Genomic DNA, 19649 nt, shown 5'->3' on the forward strand with positions numbered 1-19649 from the left:
AGAGAACAGGCAGCCAACATCCAAATAAGGGCTTTCAATGTCCTTCAAGAAGTCCGGAGAACTATTCCCAAAGACCAAATAATGGCTTTCAAACTCGGAGGAATAGATTGACTTCTATCAGTGAAATTATTCAGACGCCTTGCATCATTTAATCCTGTAGCAACATAAATTCTATTATTCACCAGTAGAGGGCAGAATAGTTCCTTTTTCTAGTTTCTTTTCTCGGAACTGCATTAGTCACTGTTACTGTACTGAGGTGAGTCTTTACACAGTCACTATGAAAAAAGTGACAATTAGTATTGATTGTATTTTTAGTGCATGCCCTCAAACAATGAAAAAGTCACCTTGGCAGATATCACTGTTAAAATGTTGAGAACAACTGTTTTGACTCTTTTTGGTGTATCTTGCTGAGTTGCTCTGATGCAGCATTACTAATGTTGTTCCTAAGTCTGAAGAATGTAGCTAAAATGAAGTCAGCATTTATACATGCACTTTAATACAAAGAATCATATCATCTCACATTCATACATAACATAAATACTTCACATGGCATTGTCCACATTACCTTGAGACAGCTATGCGATTAAAATGCATGTTTTCGTTGCTTGGTGCTTGTACTGTAGCCACTCCAGCATGATTCTATGTAAGAAATGATCATCTATTTAACTGTTAATGTTTAAATAAGTGTATTTGTACATAATTGTAGCTAATATATTTCATCAGCATTATCAAAAGTCTGTAGTTCTGTAGTCTTACATGCTGCATGTGGCTCAAGAGCCTCCTCATTTCAGCAGTACAGTGCATTTTTTAGTTAATGTTCTCCTTGAGACCCACACAAAGTGGTGGGCAGACATCAGGTACATCCCCCGTTCCATTAGTTAAGTGTTTATTAGGATACATTTAAAGCGAGAAACTTTCCTCTTTCAGAGAAAATCTTTGATCCTTCCCTCTCTTTACTATTTCACCCTTTCTCAGTTTCACAGCCCTCAGTTTCTCACAAAGACTTGTTGCATTTAGGCTGTGATGCATGTGCACGCTCTTTTTTCTTTTTCTTTTGTCATTGTGAACATATCTGCAGATCAGTTATAGATAGAGTTCACACGTTGAACATAGCTAGCATAGGGCTCCACTTCCTCCACATCCTCTATCTACAAAAAAAAGAAAAAAAAAGAAAAGACAAAAGAGATAGAACAGAGGGAGGCGTCTTTAACAAAACATGACAAAGTGCAGTCAACAACCAGAACTATAAAATACAGGCAGTTTTACCTACCGGTGGGGATTTGGAGGAGGAGGTATCTGACTGTTGGTGTTGCCTGGCAAAAGTTACACAAACATGTTCAGTAACCTGGACACTCTCAGAACACAAGTTATTATTTTGATTCAATTTCTGTTAAATTAAACCTGTTACCTCAGCTTCATGACCAAAAAAAATAAGAGTCCCACTAAAAATGCAATTATTATCCCAGCTATGAGTGCATACAGCCAGAGAGAATAAACTGTAGGGAGACAAATGAAATGTTTGTTAATACCTTAAATGCACATGGTTGTGTAACTTTTGTGCATCAGTTTGTAGAAGCCTGACCTTTAACTGTTTGATATTCCAAAAATACAATCTTGTTCAGGTTCTGGTGACTGATGGTGCAGCTCAGGTTTTCTGGATCTATGCCTTCAGGAAGCTCCAAACGACTTTCTACTGTAAAAAGTCCATTTATCCCAGGCAGTTGTTGCACAGAAGAATTTCGTGCATGATTCCAGCTGATGTTGGCTGCAGGATTTCCATTTTCAGCTCTACATACTGCTACCCTTGTGTTGTCTTTGTACTCTATCCAGGCTTTTATTTCAGGAGTCACTAAATCAAAACAGACAAAAAAAAGAAACAACGACAAAAACAAATCGTTTAAGCTTGCTTTATTAGAAGTTTCACCACACCACAAAATAGGATTTGCATGGCATGGTGTGCTCTATTTTCATTTTTCTTTGTTTTTCATTTTCAGATCAAATATCTAAATGTGCTAAATGAAGAATGTTAACAATGAAGTCAGTGATCCATTGAGAGCAGAGTTGTCAAAAATGAGGCCCGGGAGCCAGAATTGGCCAACCGCTCCCATTGGATAATTGAATGAAAATAAGTGTATATTCATTCAAGGTTTAGATTTTTTCCAAGTGATAAGGGACCTCCCCTATTGTATTTCATACTACACCAACGTAATTAAGTAACAGGTAAACAATAACAATTAAATTGGAGGAAAAGCCTGTTTTTCACGATCTATTATATAAATTTCAGATGTCTTTTATCTGCTGCAGCAGCATTTGAATGTTTCATGACATGCTGCTGAAACCGCACTTCTGTTTCTTAGATTAAATGTGCAGTTAAAATTCTTTACGCTCACAGAGAGAGGCATTTTCCTGATTCAGAGGACTTCAGATCAAAGTGCTGCATGTGGCCCGCGATGTTAAATGAGTTCCACATCCCAGCTCTAGAGGACAATGTGTTTGTGTCCAAAAAAGGCAAACTGAAGATCATTTTTTAAAAATGTGCCACCGAAAAGACTTTGCAGAGCAACATAAATGCATATCCATTTTACTCCTTTATGAGGTATAAGCTGAATGGTAGAAGGCTGATATTTCAAATATCTGTATTCTTATATATCAATAGAGGTACCAAGGTGTGTGACTAATGTTATAACAGAAGTCCTACCTGTGATATTCACGTGGATTTCACAATTGGTAGCTCCTCCTCTGTAAGCAAACTCACACGTGTAGATTCCCACATCATCTTCTGAGAACTTTGGGATGTGTAGATATGGCTGAGAATTGGATGTGTTTCGGAGTGACTTTCCATCATTGCAGGTGTCTGAGTTTCGACCATAACTGTCAAAGTTGATCTCACAACGGGTTTTGTCAATCAATTTAATTTTCCAGATAACATAAAATGTCTCATTCCACATCTTATCGGTGCATGTCAGATTAGCATCACTCCCATTACTGAAAAGTTCATTTCTGCGTTCTGGAAAAAAAAAAGGAAGTGTGAATGCATCTTACATATCGTTCATATTAAATCATTTGGGTTTTTTGTGTGACAAAATAATAGATTTGCTAGTATATACAAAAAAGGCAGACAAGCAAAGAAAAAATAGAAAGTATTTGTTTATGTTATGCATATGTTAAATATATTTACTTAAAGAATAAAGCTGCAGCATCAAACACAGATAGAAAATAAATCATAACATTGTTTATTTTTTGTAATAATTTTTAAGATTTGTCTAATTAGCACTACAAAAAAATGTTTTATATATTACAAAAAAAAATTATTTTTTTTAAAAAAGGAAAATAAAAAAGGAAGAGGGGAAAAAGAACGAAAAGCGGTAATGAATCAGACAAAGACTAATAAATAGCACCTTTCTTATTCAACAAGTACTGAAGTGCTTTAAAGCACTTTTTCTTTCGCTTTAATACATTTTAAGTAAAGAAGGTTGTGCAATGGTTGAAACACAATAAGCAGTAGAAAAGGAATTAAACATAATGTACTGACATTTTCACATTTTGCTAGTCACACTTTCTCACTTCATATTTTACTCATAGTGAACAGTAGCAGTATAGAAACACGGGGAAAGACTGTTACCAGTGATAGGAGGAAAAGTGGTGTTCACAGGGGCACTTTCAGTAGTTCCTGAGAGAGACGAAGGTGAATTAAGGAAAAAGTTAGTAGAATGTTTCAGTAATTAAAGTAGCAACAAAATATTCATTTCGAAGTGCTCAGTCAGCAGAGCAGCAGCGATGGTCGTCTGTTAGTTGAAGTTTAATCGGTTAAGATGTAACATGAATTGAATGGCCATGCAGGAGAGTTAAACAACAAAGAGCTGTGAGACAAACTGCACTTTTTTAAGCTTTTGAAAAAAACAAACAAACATGATAGTCACCGAATGTGGGGCGATAAAATGTCACAGTTAAAGTTCAGCTCCTTATAAAGCCGACAAAGGTTAATCACAATCTTCCACGTTACCCAGAAGCCAGAGACACAGTCGGTATTTCATATAAGTGAAACGGAAAATTCAAGGTGGATGTGTTCAGTGAGTTGTTTACATCTGACAGGTGTAAAACCAAGACCACGCAGAAAGTGAGTGAACAAAACCACAACTCTAAAACAGAGACCCCCTTACAATGCAGAAAGAGCTGCATCATAGTTTTACCCAGATGTGAAATCAAGATTTCCAGGGTAGTACCAGGCAGTTTGATCATTCAGAAAAGACGGGGCTGACTTCTGTTATGGAACACCTTTTCCCCCTGCCAGTTTCTGCTCTGGCCCACTGTCATGCATAGTCTTTCCACACACTGTCTACGCTGTGAATCAGAATACAACCATTTCACTGAAATCTCAGGAGGCCCACAACCACTTACAGTTTACAACTCACCCACTTCATAGAAATGAGCCACAAATCTAACACTAATTACCTCTGTTATTATGCATGCTACACATATTTGACACTAAAATACATTCGCAGAGTATAATGACACAAAAAAGGTAAAAAATAAATAAATTTTCAAGGTTTAAAAATGTCTCACTTGTGTCGTAAACCACATGAATCCGCATGGAGTTTGTCACTATGTATTACATTTGTGAAGGTTGCTCACTCTTAAGAAAATGTAAGTAGTGAAAGCTGAAAAACAAATGCAAGAAAAATGAGTTAACATGTCAAACCTGATTCCACGCTCTGTGTTTCAGACAAGAACAGGATCACGACATAAATCCACATAGTCTCTCTCATCGTTGCGTGTCTTCGAGTGCTCCTCTGTAAACTTGCTGCTCACACCGTAAAACCTCAAGTATGGCCTGACATAAACCGTCAGTGCTAGACTCTCTAAAGTAACATCAAACCAAGATGCATTTTCTTTCTCCTCCGTTATCTTGCCATTTCATTTCCTTACTATTCCCAACAAGCTCTGGATTTAAGTGAAGCATGTCCTCCAACAAAGACTTCAGACAAACCTGAAGTCTTTTGTGACACAGTAATATATACATCGTGTGACTAACAAATCCCTCCCTTCTTCTTTCTCATCCCCTCTCTCCAAACCGCTTTCCACTGAGACATCTTGCCTTTTTCTCCCACACAGGATGACGTTTGATAAGTCAAGACACCCATTTCCTCTCTTGCCAGACACATAGCTGTGCTCTCTAAAGTAGTATGTAGTAAAGCAGTGTGCGTGAACACACACATAAAAAATAGAGCAACGTTATGAAATTCTTTCAACGTTCGTCTCCACGTTCGTAATCACAGGTGATGATTCATCACGAGCTTACTGGTCCTTTCTTGTGACATAAACAAAGCATTCTATGTATTTCTGCTTAGTTCAGCTTAGTTTAATCAGTATTTCGAAAGATTTGATGAGAGAAATGATTTCTGCTGAGTAGGACAAATGTTAGTCTTGCTGTGGTCTCATATTTGCTGGTGTAAGAACATTCTGCTGTATAAGACTCGTGCTATGCATGCTTGCCTACATGCAGCATTAATGTGGGTGCAGGTGTTATTACTGACTCCATCTCCAGTTTGCACATTGCACACATTAACTGAAAACAAATGGTGCAATCATTCTGCTTGTATGCGGTTAAGGTCTCCAAGCCGTATGCGGAGTTTGTGGTTCACAAATACATCTTGCAATGAGAAATCTTGATATTAGCTGTCCCATATAAGTTCAGATAGGGCAGATGAGCAACGATAGCTCAGCTTATCCTTCTCTTGTGGGTATTCTAAGTGTGACCAACTGTGAAAGCTGAAACAAAAGGCAAAAACGGTGAAAAAAATATAAACTCATACATCACATACCTTGACCAGCCAGAGTTTGATTCATCCTTTCCTAATTTCGTCTTGGGCTGGGACCTTGAAAAAAGAGGGGTATTTAAATGAATAACTGCCGTTCTCCTTTTTCTTGGATCTAATATTAGACCATGTTTATTTCATGTATAGACAGAAATTCAGCTGACTATGAGTTGGCACACATGGGACAAGGAACTAGTTCTTCCAAAAAATAGCAATTTCTTCATCTGTGAACTATTGTTGCTTCAGTCAGCAGTATTGCACACATATCCCAAAAAAGGAGCGAAAAAAACAACAAGAGCTTATGTTTTGGGCTTTAACGATAAGAAGCACAGACTGTGCATGTGTCTATGCATGCGTGCATACACTGCTTCCCTTTGATAAGTGACTTCCTGTTGATGTCAAAATCATGCTTTTTGGCTACCCAAAAATATAACTCGGAGGGTAAGAAAAAAACCAGAAGTTGTCAGACAATTTTGGTCTGCTCCACGTAATTCTTTTTGTTTTGTTTTTTTCTTCTTCTTCAGTTATTTTTCTGAGGTTTCAGTTTAAGAAGTTTACGTCAGTATTAGCAAAATTGCCTGGAAAGTTTAGGGGTTCAGAAAAAAATAATTTTATATACAATGCCATGCTGTGTCATCCCTGAGAGCCTGAAGCCTTGTATCTACCCTAATAACGAAACCTTAGTGCAGTAACACGTACCATTTGCTTGTTGTGAAGTCCCCCTGCCTTTAGTTTGGTCAGCTGAAAAGCTGCTGGTTGCTTTTATTACATTTTTCAGTTCAGTATGACACAAAGTAAAGAGATTTGAAACATTAAATTTAATAGAAGAGTACGGCATGCTGCTGATACCTCTGTGTTCACTGAATGGTCCAGTAAAATCCTGAGTGAAGGTCAGTGTGCCAGTGCCTCGTTCATATTTAAAAAGAAAGGCAACATGCTTCAAATTCCAGCATTTTTTAATTGTTTTTTTCTTCTTTTTACATGAAGTGAATCCTCTTGATCGCTGATACAGTACATAGAGCTTTTTCGATTTGCTGTGACTGTGTAGTCATACAGAGAATTTTCATCAGCATGGAAATCATTTTCTGGTCATCCGGTATATGTAGATGGGGATCAGATCACTCTTGTTTTTCATTTTCTTGTGTGCTACTACTTCTTGCTACAAACACAGCTATTAAATCAGCTAAGTATTAACTATGTTGTTTATCTGACAGAACATAGAGGGTGTTTTTCTTTGGGTTTATTTTAGCTATATTATTTCCACTTCTTGTAGGGTCACCTTTTTCAGTCTTCACACTGTCAGACAACTCCACCCTAGTCTAAATGGAAACTTTTATCATCTCTGACTCATACGTGAGGTCGTTTGTGCATGTAGATGTTAAAATGTCCTAAGTAACAAGCTGACACGTTACTTTTGAATTCTTGCATTTTTGCCGTTATGGAATAAAAACAGTTACATTTCATGACCAGTTATATTCTATATTCCTTTCACATTGATGTAACTCTGGCGCCATACATATATATTTTTCTCTATGTTGTAGATATATTTTGATTAGATTACTAGGCTTTTGTGGTAATTACATTTTTAGGAACTACGTTTTCACTCCTCCTTCCTTCTACTAATTCTTAAAGACTGCTGTCCTAAATTTTACAGTTGTTGCTGTCTTACTTAGGTTTTTTTTTTTTTTTAATAAAAAGAGGTCAAATTCGTAACCTTTTATATCCTGCATTGTTTGTATATTGATGTACTGTTTGTGTATATGTATTTTTGCTTTATTGTATATTTTTGATTATATTACTGCATTTTGTAGCATTTTTTTACTTTGTTTCTTTCTTTTGTTTAAAAATAAAATACAATTATTAATGTGCACACTTACTTTAATTTGTTGATAAAGTTGATTCTTAAAGTCTTAAAGTCTTTGCTGTCTTATATGAACTGATACTAGGAAAAAAAATCCTGACCTACTTAAGGAGTTTAACTTCTGTGATGTGCCCACGGCCTAAGGCATAATCATTTTAGCAGACACAGCAGATTTTGTATGTAGGTAGTTTATATGTAGGTTGTGACGTTTGTGGTACTGTAGGCTGGTAAAAAGTACAAAAATTCATTGTAGCAAATTTGAAAGTTATTCAACTATCCTGCTAATTAAAATTAATAATATAACCCTTCATTATTTATTATTACTAGGGATGAAAAAGAAGAGACATAAAAAAACGATCACCGGTGGAAAAGTAGACCCTGAATCCTCTCCTAGATGAAATCACGAAGGAAGAAACGTCCTTTAAATCTTAAATGATGACATGTGGAGTTAAATTAATATTATACTATCACATTTTGATAAAAACCCAAAGTATGTTGTCCAAGAATTACTTCCAACTTCCACCCGGTGAGAGTAAACAGAAAGCTCGAGATTAATCCTCCCACTTCCGGACGGTCAGTTTATTGTCTCCATGACTACAGTGTCAAAACGACGTCGTTGAAGCGGCCGTCCGCATGTAAAATTAGCTGTAAAAATACTCAACTGTTTGACTAAATACAGAAAATGTGCGCATCTGTGACTAACACGTTTACCAAGCAGAATGATGCTGGTACAGCTGTTTTGCATGAACGGGCTTATGACTACTTGTACGGTGAGTAAGCTTTGAACTAACTAGCACAGCTAACGAACACACCAATGAGCACGGCTAATAGCTGAACTTAGCTGCTTCGGTTGCCATCACCTGAACTGTTCCTCCACAGATCCGGTTCACACAGTGTCATCGGAGGCAGACCACACCAAGGCCAGTTTCAAGGCCTTTGCGTCCAGGTCTCGAATAGTAAGTCGTATCTATACTTTATTTCAAATTTATTACATTTTAAATAAAAGATAAGTTGATTTAAAATGCTGTCATTATTATATTATTGTTTATTTAAATTTTAATTTAAACCTGTAGTATACAGAGCATTTATCTTGTATTGTAATAATGTATATTTTCTTCCACCTTTTGAATATAATATAGAGGGGCTTTTTTTGTCTCTTTTGTTTTACTAAAAATTAAATGTGAAATGCACTCTTTAACATTGTTTCCGTCTTCTTCGCTCAGAGGAGAATACCAGAGTTTGCATCCATGTTTAGTGACAACCCACGCTATACTGTTAAAGTAGACCCTGCAGTCCCGCAGCCGGCCTTTACTGATCTTCAGTGGCGAGGCCACACAGAACAGCGCAAAGAGGCCCTGCAGCAGCTGGCTGGGTAACACAACATGCACATGAAGCTTTAGTTACTAAGTTGCTTCATTTTAAGATGTAGTCTTTCTCTCATTACAGACAAAATAAATAAAATAAATAAAGTAATGTTTTAATGTCTCTATTATATATTATAAATGATAAAATATGTATATATTACATCTTGATTATCTTCTTGACAGGATTTCTCCAAACACTCAAACATGGCTGAAAACCAAGGAGTGCCATGTAACCGGAGCAGATTTCTGCAAATACTTTAAACGGTTTGACTAGCCAGTTGAGAATCTGATTGTTTGTTCTGTTTTTCCTAACACAACAAACTAAAGATAACTGCCATACTGCCCCACTTATGTAGATGTCAGTATAGTCTATGACATAGTATTTCACTTTGTTCCCTTTAGCCCTCTCATTCCCTTTGGGCAGCAGATACCTCCTAGTGTGATTTATGCTTTGCAAAGGTGAGGTTCTTTGCATTACTTTGTTGTGCAGCTGTTTCTGCTGTGCTATTTTTTCTGGAAGTATGTCTGTTTTTTGTGTCACCTTAGAGAAGACTTTATAACGTCTGATGCTGAGCAAAAACCCACCCACTTCACTGTTGGGGTCCAGACAGACTACAGGGAAAGTGAAACACAGACAGACCCATACAGCCCCGAGTATGTGATTCAGCCCGGGACTACTCCCTCAGAGCTCCTGCAGATGGCAGCTTTGACTTGGGGTATAGGCATGCTTATTGTGTTCTTTATCTGTTATATGAACCGTGATGGTACACTCATAAGCAACTTTATTAGATCTTGGCAGTATAATTATCTTGCTCTCTTCTCTCCATCCTATTTTTTTTATTTTTTTTTACTTACTAAACATAATTTATAATGCATCTGTGCTGGCTAACCTGTGCATAAGAAACTCACTGAAAAACAAATTGTTGCAAAAACAAATAGTTAACATCAACAGGTTCATCATCCACAAGTCACAGTTAGTACAGGAAGAAAGTACAAGTAAAATACATACAACCCACACTGATCTTGAGTGGGAGGGATAACTGAAACTCCACTTTCTATTAGTGTAAAGACGTTTAACTGCACATTAGATCACTGAAATATCTTAATATAAGATGAAGAAGTTCAATTTCAACAGCATGTCTCAGTTTTTCTAAATGATAAATGTGGAAATTACAGAAAGAAAAATTCTGGAAGCTCACTTCCCACACTGCCCTGTATTTATAAAACAAGATAAAGATTTTGTTCATTGATTAATGAACAAAATATTTTTAAACTAAAATTTATATAGTGGACAGTAAAAAAAGAAACATTTCTGTCATTTAATTGTTAATTTGATAGATTACTTGGTTACTTGATTACTTAGGTGTACATGAATGAAAATACCCTTAAAAGTCCCAAAATTGATGCACTCCTTCATATTTTCCAAAGCGGGCTGGATTGGATCTTTGCCAGGCCAATATCGGCCCCCGGGCCTTATATTTGACACCCCTATCATAAGGCACATGCATAAATAAAGTTGAGCTTTGCTTCACAAGATAGAACCATGCCTTAAACATATTCGTGGAACCTTTTGCAGTCTGTCTGCTTTACCATAACACTGCTAACATTTGTCACTGCACGATTGATCAATATGCCTATAAGTGACTATATCATATTTTTAAACTGAGAAATTTTATTGTCTCAGTTCTCAAGTTTGTGCCTTGGGTCCAGAGTGCCTTATCCCCACAAATTCCCCCGACAAATGTAATTGGTGCAGTTTGTTTGTCTGTCTGCTGTAAATGTTTGTTATCAAGCATCCACAGTTCATCACTGCTAGTGCCCAAGGTCAAAGCTGAGCTTGGAAAAAAATTAAAGAAGCCGTATCTAGTAATATATCATGTAAAAGGGTTTGGAGAGAACTGTACAATGCACTTCTTCATTTTTCAATACGATGGCCTACGACATCACAACTAGTTTCACAAGATCTCACATTGCATGAATATATCTTAAATCTTAAGACATTTCTGCTACAATCATATGGGTAAAGATAATAAAATACACAAGTTTTGCATATAATGCTTCAAGGTCAAAGGTCAGGGTCACATAAATTGGGTCATAAACATGCTCTTTAAAACATTATTTTTTCATTACATTATATGACTTCCCAATGTCACAAAAAGATGAACGTCCTACACTAGATTTCCATATTAACAATACTGACATCAGCATAAAGTATCAGTGTTAGTATAGCCCAGGGGTCGGCAACCTGTGGCTCCGGAGCCGCATGCGGCTCTTTTGTCCTTATACTGCGGCTCCGGGTGGTTTGAGAAAATAAATTAGAAGTATTTAGCTGAAGTGCATTTTATTTGTGTTTAGTTCTTTTTTTAACTTGTAGTTCTAAATTGGAAGATTATTGTGATTTTGAAATATGAAAATAAAATTATATCTTATTATTTTTTCATCGCTCAAAATAAGCGTCACACTCGCGGAAGCCGGTATACCCGCCGAAACGCCGTGCATTTATCGAGACTTTCAAACCCAGGTAGGCCAGTTATGGATCTTCGGATCCACATTATGTCGGCAGCTGTTCTCCACCGTGAACTATGTTAAAAACAAACACCGCTCACGCCTCACAGATGAAAGCTTACAGTCCTGCGTAAAGATGAAAGCCCCGATTTGCAGACGCTGTGCGCAGAGGTTCGGGACCATAAGTCTTATTGTAAACATATCACGGCAGACCCGACGATGTTTCCATGAACATGCTTTTCAGCATCTCTTTATTGACCACTTTTCACACACGGTTGCTGTACGCATACAGCCGGCTGTAGCTTTTCAGCTCACAGCCCGACAACACAACAGCAGAGAGAGCACAGACTTTAAGGCGGCGAGGCGTGATTGCGGGTGCCGCTCAGGTGTGTCCGACTCCCCTGCAGCGGCGCTGCAGACCACGCCCCGCCACACACATTAACCTGGTAAAATACATATTTAGGCAGAATTTTGCAAATATCTTTTTTTTTTTTAGCAGCATTGTGCTTTTTTTCCAATTACTTTTTAAAAGTCAGGCCAAGGCTTCAAAAGTCCAAAGGTGATATAAGGGTGGCGGATCACAACAGTTTTTGTTTGCTACATGGATCATTTTAGTTCAGTTGGGTGTTTTTCCTTTTGTTATATTTCTTTAAGAGTTCAAAATGTGTTAATTACATAAATAAAATGTAATTTTCTCTGTAGCACTTCATGGATTTCATAAGCAACACACCTTAGTTGCTCTGTGGATTCTTTTAAAAAGCAGTTAAAAACTTTTCTGTTCAAACAAGCCTTTTGTTGATCTACGTATTTTATATTCTTTACATTCTTTACATTTGATCTTTTACATTGTGTATAATGTCTATTGATTGTATTGTTTATTTTAATATTTGTGTACAGCACTTTGTGACTGCCTGTCTGTGAAAAGCGCTTAATAAATAAACTTTACTTACTTACTTTAGTTGTTCACACAAAGCATAAAGGTAAAAAAAACAATATCCATCCATCCATCTTCATCCGCGTTATCCGAGGCCGGGTCGCGGGGGCAGCAGCCTAAGCAAAGAGGCCCAGACCTCCCTCTCCCCAGCCACCTCCTCCAGCTTATCCGGGGGAATACCAAGGCGTTCCCAGGCCAGCCGAGAGATATAATCTCTCCAGCGTGTCCTGGGTCTGCCCCGGGGCCTCCTCCCGGTGGGACATGCCTGGAACACCTCACCCAGGAGGTGCCCAGGGGGCATCCTTGTCAGATGCCCAAACCACCTCAGCTGGCTCCTTTCGATGTGGAGCAGCAGCTGCTCTACTCTGAGCCCCTCCCGGATGGCCGAACTTCTCACCCTATGGCTAAGGGAGAGGCCAGCCACCCTTCGGAGGAAGCGCATTTCTGCCGCTTGTATCTGCGATCACTACCCACAGCTCGTGGCCATAGGTGAGGGTAGGACGTAGATCGACCGGTAAATTGAGAGCTTCGCTTTTACACTCAGCTCCCTCTTCACCACGACGGTGAAGAGGGAGCAATATATACAGTGTTATCTTCATTTTAGATTTCAAAAAGTATTTGAGGCTCCCAGTGTTTTCTTTTGCGTGGAAACCGGGTCCAAGTGGGTCTTTGGGTGTAAAAGGTTGCTGACCCCTGGTATAGCCCTTGCCATGTTGGGGACGTTGCACTCTCTGACTCCTCTTATTCTTAAATTGTTGCTTGGACTGTTTACATAACCTGTCACGTTACTGGTTAGCTCAGTTGTGTGATGGTACTAAAGGGATTTTTTAAATAATTTAAATCTTTTTTAAGTGTGTTAGTTGTCCCAGCTATTTTAAAATGTTTTTCTAGTATCAAGTTATAAAGTAAGATACTTTTTTAAGTATGAAGTGTCTCAGTGTCAATGCTTGATATTTTATCTTTTACTACACTTAGCACAAATAGTACAAGTAGTTTGGTTGATTATTTCTTAGTTGTGGCAGTGCTTCATGGCAATACCTCTTACACAGTTAAAGCCTGTTTATTTCCCTTAAATGTTGCCACGTTTGTAAGGAAAATGGATTTCTAGGTTAAGTAGCAGATTTGACTATGTGGGTTGCTCGCTTGAAAAATTTTCCAAATTGACTCTGCCTATGGCGAGCAGCTTATTCTGCTACTGACTCAGTAGCACATGGGAAAATGTGTCTGTGTGGGCTCTCAGGTCATGGTACTCCAAGGAGCTTGAAAGGAAAGCGACTAGACATCTTTCATGAAGACGTTTCACCTCTCATCCAAGAGGCTTCTTCAGTTCTAAAACTAAAAGGTTTCGTATTGTGTCACTTTGTACGTTCCTCACAATTTCCCATCATTACCCCCTCCCCTTCGCTGCACCCCTGCACTGTTCTGTTTTTAATGGCCCCCGTATGGCCACCCTTATGAAAAAATTCTTGAGGTGCCCCTGGTCACAGGTACTGAAAGCCTAGTGGGGATTGTCCCTTAAGAGCATAATGTGTGTCATCACATGAGCCCGAGGTGTGATAAAAGGCATGTGATGTTACCCCCAGAGGTTTCTGATGAAAACACCGTAAGAACTTGTCTCACCCTATCATGTGACCTATTGAGGTCAGCTGACGCAATATATGAGTGGGGGTTGAGGCGTCTGGGAAGCCACTCCCTCTGTTCAATGATGGTTGTTCACAGTAGATGGCCTCTTTTACTGCTCTTTCAAACAATCTATGTTCTCAGTCCAAAATGTGAACATTGGCATCCTTGAAAGAGTGACCTTTACCTTTTAGGTGCAGATGTACAGCCCAGTGTTGTCCTTTCGAGGTGGCTCTTCTATGTTGTTTCTTGCTTTTATTTATTGAGTAGCCTCCTAACAACAGCTTTAACTTTTTTTTGTCATTTCCTGCATCTTTGGCACTAGAAGAAGCCGCCCAAACACATGAGATATCATGAGATATCATTGGAAAGACCAGGATGTCCTCTACTGAGCACATGAGGACTTCGTAGGGTAGCTCAAATTAGTCAAAAGACACAGACCACAAACAAATGTCGTGACAGAGAACATAAATGAATAGGGTGGGTCTCAGGAGACTAGAGGTCCACCTGTTCCTCACTCCATTGCACAGCATACACTTTATTGCTTAGCTTGTGTTTACGAGTTTTGTCCTTGGGATGAACCAGTTTTTGTCTGAGGGTGTGTCTGGGTTTGCAGTTCACTGGGATGTCATGCTTGGAGAAGATTCCTCTTTCTTACAAAAAATGCAAATTTTCCTTACTTTTGCGTCAAGTTTATTTTTAGGCAAATATGGGCTATGATTGCAATCTGTATATATTTACATTTTAAGCTGTGTTGCTTTTTTGTGACAGGGTTGCATACGGTAATTAGTTTTTTTTCTGAATGAAAATTCCTCAGGTCACGGTCTGCCTGCAGGCCTTGCAGAAGTGGAAATGATACAGCGTGCCCGTGCCAAGCGAGCTTGGGAGGCCAGTCTTCCTCCACTGAGTGACCTGAGCCAGCTCGACAAGAGGAGGCGTTTAATGGAAGAGATGGAGGCCAAAGAGTGGGCTTTCAGAGAAGGCGAAATCGAGAAGTGAGTGATAATGCACCTGAAATGCTAATCTAACTGGAAAACACACTAATAGGGATGCAACCTACTGCTTAAAGTGATGGTGATGCACTGTTTGGCACAGATTTAAACTTCATCGTGCATTGATTGCATCACACCTTCATTGTTTCAGTTCACTCCTGTCACTCTGATAAGGAGCAGTTGTGTTTTGTGTTTTTATCGTACATTTTCTCTGCTAGGTTGCAAGAGGCTCGTTTAGAGGTGCTAAAGGACCTTCTGAGGCAGAGAGATGAGGCTCAGAAAGATGTCACAAATGACAGACTGAACCAGATATATTCTAAGCACCAGGAAGACAGGGAGACCAAGCTAAACAAAATACACGCTGACTACAACAGGTGTAAGACGTCCAGCCCTCTAATGTTAAGTATATTATTTAATATCTAATCTCACTCCTTGGCAACTGCCTCTGTTTTTCTTTTCTTATTTTTGTCTGCAGCACTGAGAAAATTAGAAGCTAAGAGGAAAAATGTGGAGGGGAAGCTAGAACGGTGCGTCACAGCCTCTCAGACGTATGTCCCCAGGATCCGCATTGGCATTTTTCCCAACAGGAACATCAACAGCATGCTGTCAACAAGACGCTACTTAGACACATATGAAGGTTTGAATCTGAATGCTGTTGCAGAAGTAAAAATTTAGTATGTAATTTCCAGTATAACACACACAGATAATTTCATAAATTCATTGTTAAGATCATTTTTAATTCTTTGTTAGGTTTAGAAGAACTAGAGGCGCAACTCAGTGCTTCAGTACTGAAGTCAAAGAGAGAAAGAACAAAACCCAAAGTCTCCGAGGATGTGATGAAGCCTCCTGAGAGCAGAGCTGTGCAGTTGCTGAAGAAATACAAGGTAAGGCAGAACAGAAAATATAGATGTTCATTAAAGTGGATCTACGTTGCTCAGGTCCAATGCAATATTTATTACTACTGGAGTAGTTTTGAATAATTGACAGTTTAAAATAACTCTTACTTATCATAAGCTGGGCTCTGGCGATTCACCCACTGAAACAAGCTGAAGTCAACACTTCTGATTGGCTATCTCATGGAGACACAAGGTTTGAACTGCAGGTCAATGGTGCTTCTGTGCACCTGTTATGACCACAGTAAAGATCTCTGCTCTCATTAAGATCAGGCAGAGCCAAGAGCAGAAGAAATTGTGAGAGACCAGGCAGGAATCTGAAGCCTGAGCTTTTGGCTCATGTATATACAGCAACGTCATTATTTGACATTTTAGCCATTTTGTTTGATGCAAGATCCACTTGAAGTATATCTTTGAAGTTTTAGATACATACATACTGGCACTTCTGGCTCCACAGAATCTGAAGCAGAAGCAGGATGACCACGCATCTTTGAGGACTTTACGTTTTCTTCTCAGAAAGGAGACGCCTGTTCCTCATCCTGTCACTCCCACAGTGGAAACACCACCTGAGGTCAGTTAATTATTCTGACTGTTACTGAGACTTCCTTTGTAAATATTACATTTATTGTATTAATATTTCTCTATTTTTTAGGGGGAAGAAGAGAAAGAACTTGCTGTAATCTTCTTGCAGAAACTATTGCGAGGACGAAGGATCCAGTATGAGGTCCACCTATGTTTCATTCCTACATAAATGTTTCAGTCTTGCTCAGTTTTTGAGCACTTATCTTTTTACTTTTATCTCTGCTGTTCTAAAGATGTTTAAGGGCAAGGAGAAACATCAGGATCTCATCCAGGAACTGAGGACTGTCCATGCCCTGAAGAGGGAAGAGCAGGAGCTACAGAAGGCAGACAAAGAGCACGTCATGATGCTGAATAAACAAAGAGACAAACGCAGACTTGAGGTGAAACACACGGACCTGACCACGTGGACAAAAATGTACTAAATCCAAACAACCTTTATACCCGTTCTCTCCATCTTTTCAGATTTTTCAACAGGAAGCGCATCAAGCCGGAGTAGTAGGAGCGGAACTAGAACGAGTGTTTGACACATTGTCCAAGGAGCTGATTCGTCTCCAGGATGAGCGAAGGATCCACGCCTTTACACTGCTGGCTGAGAGAGACCGTCGGATGCAAGAGGCCGAGGAGAGCGGAAGGAGGCAGGTAGAGGAGCGAAGACGCAAAGAGGAAGACGAGATCTTCAGAGAAGTATGTGCACATGTCATTGTTCTGTTGTAAAAGGGTAACAGAGATCAGTAACAATGAGGTAACAAAGCATTTGCAGTCAGAGCACCAACTCTTTGGAACAAGCTGAGTCACTGAGCTCTAAATCGCTTCTTAAAACGTACTTATTTTTCTATTTTTTTTGTCAATTATTGTACTTATTATTACCATTTTAAGGTGTGTGAGTTTGTGGGTTCCCTTCACTTCTTGTCACAGGTGGTACAGGTACATCAGGAGACTGTGGACATGTATTTAGAAGACATCATCTTGGGGACTATTGAGCACACAGCCGACCAGCAGGCGCGGGAGGAGATCCACAAGAGAGCAAAGGAGGTCAACGACATCGCATATGCCGTTGAGGAAAGGTAACAAGCACCTTCGAATATCTGTCGCTGCTTGGTGTTAAGGAATTGTAACACTAACAAACATCGCTTTTGTGTGCGAGTAGCCGGGATAATCTTCAGTCGGAGGAGATTGTGTCTGAGCTGGTGTACAGCTTCCTTATCCCGGAGGTAAAGAAGATCGGTGTCAGGGAAAGAGGTTTGTAGCAAGAATTAGAAACACACGAAAATGCATTAAATGACTTACTAGTAAAAGATAAATGCCCCTTGTTTTTAAAATAGAAATTAAAATGACTTATTGGAGTGTTGATGGAGTGATTAAGTTAAAGGTAAATCCTTTCCTAATTTTTTCTGACCTTGCATTTTCAGTGCACCAGAAGCAGCATAGACACTTACAGGCAGCTCGGAACATCATTCAAGGGACTTCAAATGCTCCTGAGCTCCTGAACAGTACTCTGGAAGCGTCAAAATGTACCTGTCCTGGTATAAAAGCGTCCTGTCAAGTCCTGGAAGAGACAATGAGCCAGCCGCTGCAGGGGAAGGAAGCAGAGCAGCACGATGCTCAAACTGAGTAAAAGAGAGGACTAGAATATTAAAAGTGTTCTGCATTGCAATCTATAATGTCTAAAAGTTGTTGTGATATTATTAAAGTGATGGTTTAATAATCATTCTGGGTTGTTTTTTTTTACTCTAAGCAGTAATTAATTTAATTTAATTTGACATGAAATGTTTGAAGAAGTCTTTCTGCTTTTACTCCACCACGTTTTGGGAACAAATGTTGTGTTTTATGCAGTAGATGATGTATTTGAACCCTTTGAAGCATAGGCATGAATTAATTGCCAGAAATTATATATTTTATTTATTTATTTTGAAAAAGGGGATTATTGAACCTTGTGATGAATTTAAAAAAAAATCTTTATTATTGTAGGTGTTTTAATTTATGTCATATTTGCTACATCTGTTTTTTTAATTTATTTATATTTAGCTATGTATTTCTTTAAAATGCATTGTGCAATTTATTTCAGTTTTTGAGGGGAAAATCACTCTGATGACGACGAAGCCTCAAAAACTAATTCAAACGTGATAATCCAGTGTTTGTTTTTTGTTTGTTTTTGATTGATTGGATTATTACAGATTAAGATACCCAGCAACACACAAGCAATTAAAATAATCGCAGCTCAACATTAAATGGTGCCATTTTCCATAATGACTTTTGGTACTTATTATATATTTTGATTTTACAACGTGCTGCATGAAGACTCTTAAACAGGATTATAACTTACATTAAAAGTTCTTTTTTTTCCACGTTTCCACAATTATTCAACGAAAAATTATGTTTCATCACTTTTGCAAGAAAATCGTGTCCTTTTTTTCTGTGCTGATTAAATATTTGGATTCGTCCTGTGTCGCTCCATCCTGGAAACGCCCCTGCGTCTACGAAGTACGACATCAGTAGGCGGTGCTGGATTTTACACAGTTTCTTCGGCTGCAGCCTGTTGTAGTTGTGGCAAACTGCCAGTATTAAACATTAAGCTGGTCGAAAGCTTGCACGACGACCTGTTAACGATTCTCTCCCCTGTTGGTCATGCTCAAAATTCCCCCTGATTAAGCGAAGTGAGGCGGGCACCTGTGGACCATGTACAGCTGTTTTGACATCTGGAATCATCAGGTGAGTGATTTGAATGACCTAAGCCAGACATTTAACCAGGTAAAGGAAGGAAAAGAGTTTACTTTATGACAACCTGTGTGGACCTGTGCACACCTGTTAGACAGGTCAGGCTTCAGTTACAAACCTGCCTACCTGCAGGGTGGGAGTAAAGTAGGAGCACTCCCAAACAAGCATGTTTTACACGCTGCTTCAGTGGAGTGTGTGGAGTTGTGTATGCTTTAAAGAAACACAACGACTTACGTTAAAGTTGTGATTTCAGTGTGTCAGTAATTCGGAGGGATTTGAGTGTTAAAATTAAAAAGGTTGCATTAAGCATTGTTTACTGGCAGAAAATACCTGAAATGTATGTTGCTAAATCATTAATCAACAGTAG

The 19649-nt window shown here is 38.8% G+C and overlaps 2 protein-coding genes across 4 annotated transcripts; one reads left to right on the plus strand and one right to left on the minus strand.

The window, feature by feature from the left end:
* On the minus strand, positions 1-8067 carry si:ch211-214p13.9 (cell surface glycoprotein CD200 receptor 1). Of its 3 annotated transcripts, XM_005747193.2 has the most exons (8): positions 8039-8067; positions 5823-5876; positions 3623-3670; positions 2699-3007; positions 1583-1849; positions 1409-1496; positions 1271-1313; positions 1-1148 (listed from the first exon to the last, which is right to left on the minus strand). In XM_005747193.2, exons 2-8 carry the CDS (start codon positions 5845-5847, stop codon positions 1080-1082), a joined length of 849 nt encoding a protein of 282 aa, XP_005747250.1. In that variant the 5' UTR covers positions 5848-5876; positions 8039-8067; the 3' UTR covers positions 1-1079. The 3 variants fall into 3 exon arrangements, with proteins under 3 accessions (XP_005747250.1, XP_005747249.1, XP_005747251.1); XM_005747192.2 differs by lacking the exons at positions 5823-5876; positions 8039-8067 and adding an exon at positions 4700-5252; XM_005747194.2 differs by lacking the exons at positions 3623-3670; positions 5823-5876; positions 8039-8067 and adding an exon at positions 4700-5251.
* A 37-nt stretch (positions 8068-8104) lies between these two features.
* cfap91 (cilia and flagella associated protein 91) lies at positions 8105-18269 on the plus strand. The gene is made up of 17 exons (XM_005747195.1): positions 8105-8447; positions 8557-8633; positions 8901-9049; positions 9225-9305; positions 9444-9500; positions 9588-9757; positions 14918-15095; positions 15311-15468; positions 15568-15729; positions 15843-15976; positions 16443-16556; positions 16638-16709; positions 16801-16947; positions 17030-17251; positions 17483-17631; positions 17715-17806; positions 17977-18269. The coding sequence occupies exons 1-17, from the start codon at positions 8360-8362 to the stop codon at positions 18180-18182; spliced, it is 2256 nt and encodes a 751-aa protein (XP_005747252.1). The 5' UTR covers positions 8105-8359; the 3' UTR covers positions 18183-18269.
* Positions 18270-19649: the final 1380 nt, after the last annotated feature.

Source organism: Pundamilia nyererei, unplaced genomic scaffold (assembly GCF_000239375.1).
Source record: "Pundamilia nyererei isolate P.nyererei 1_Seehausen unplaced genomic scaffold, PunNye1.0 scaffold00190, whole genome shotgun sequence".
NCBI classification, from domain to species: Eukaryota; Metazoa; Chordata; class Actinopteri; order Cichliformes; family Cichlidae; genus Pundamilia; species Pundamilia nyererei.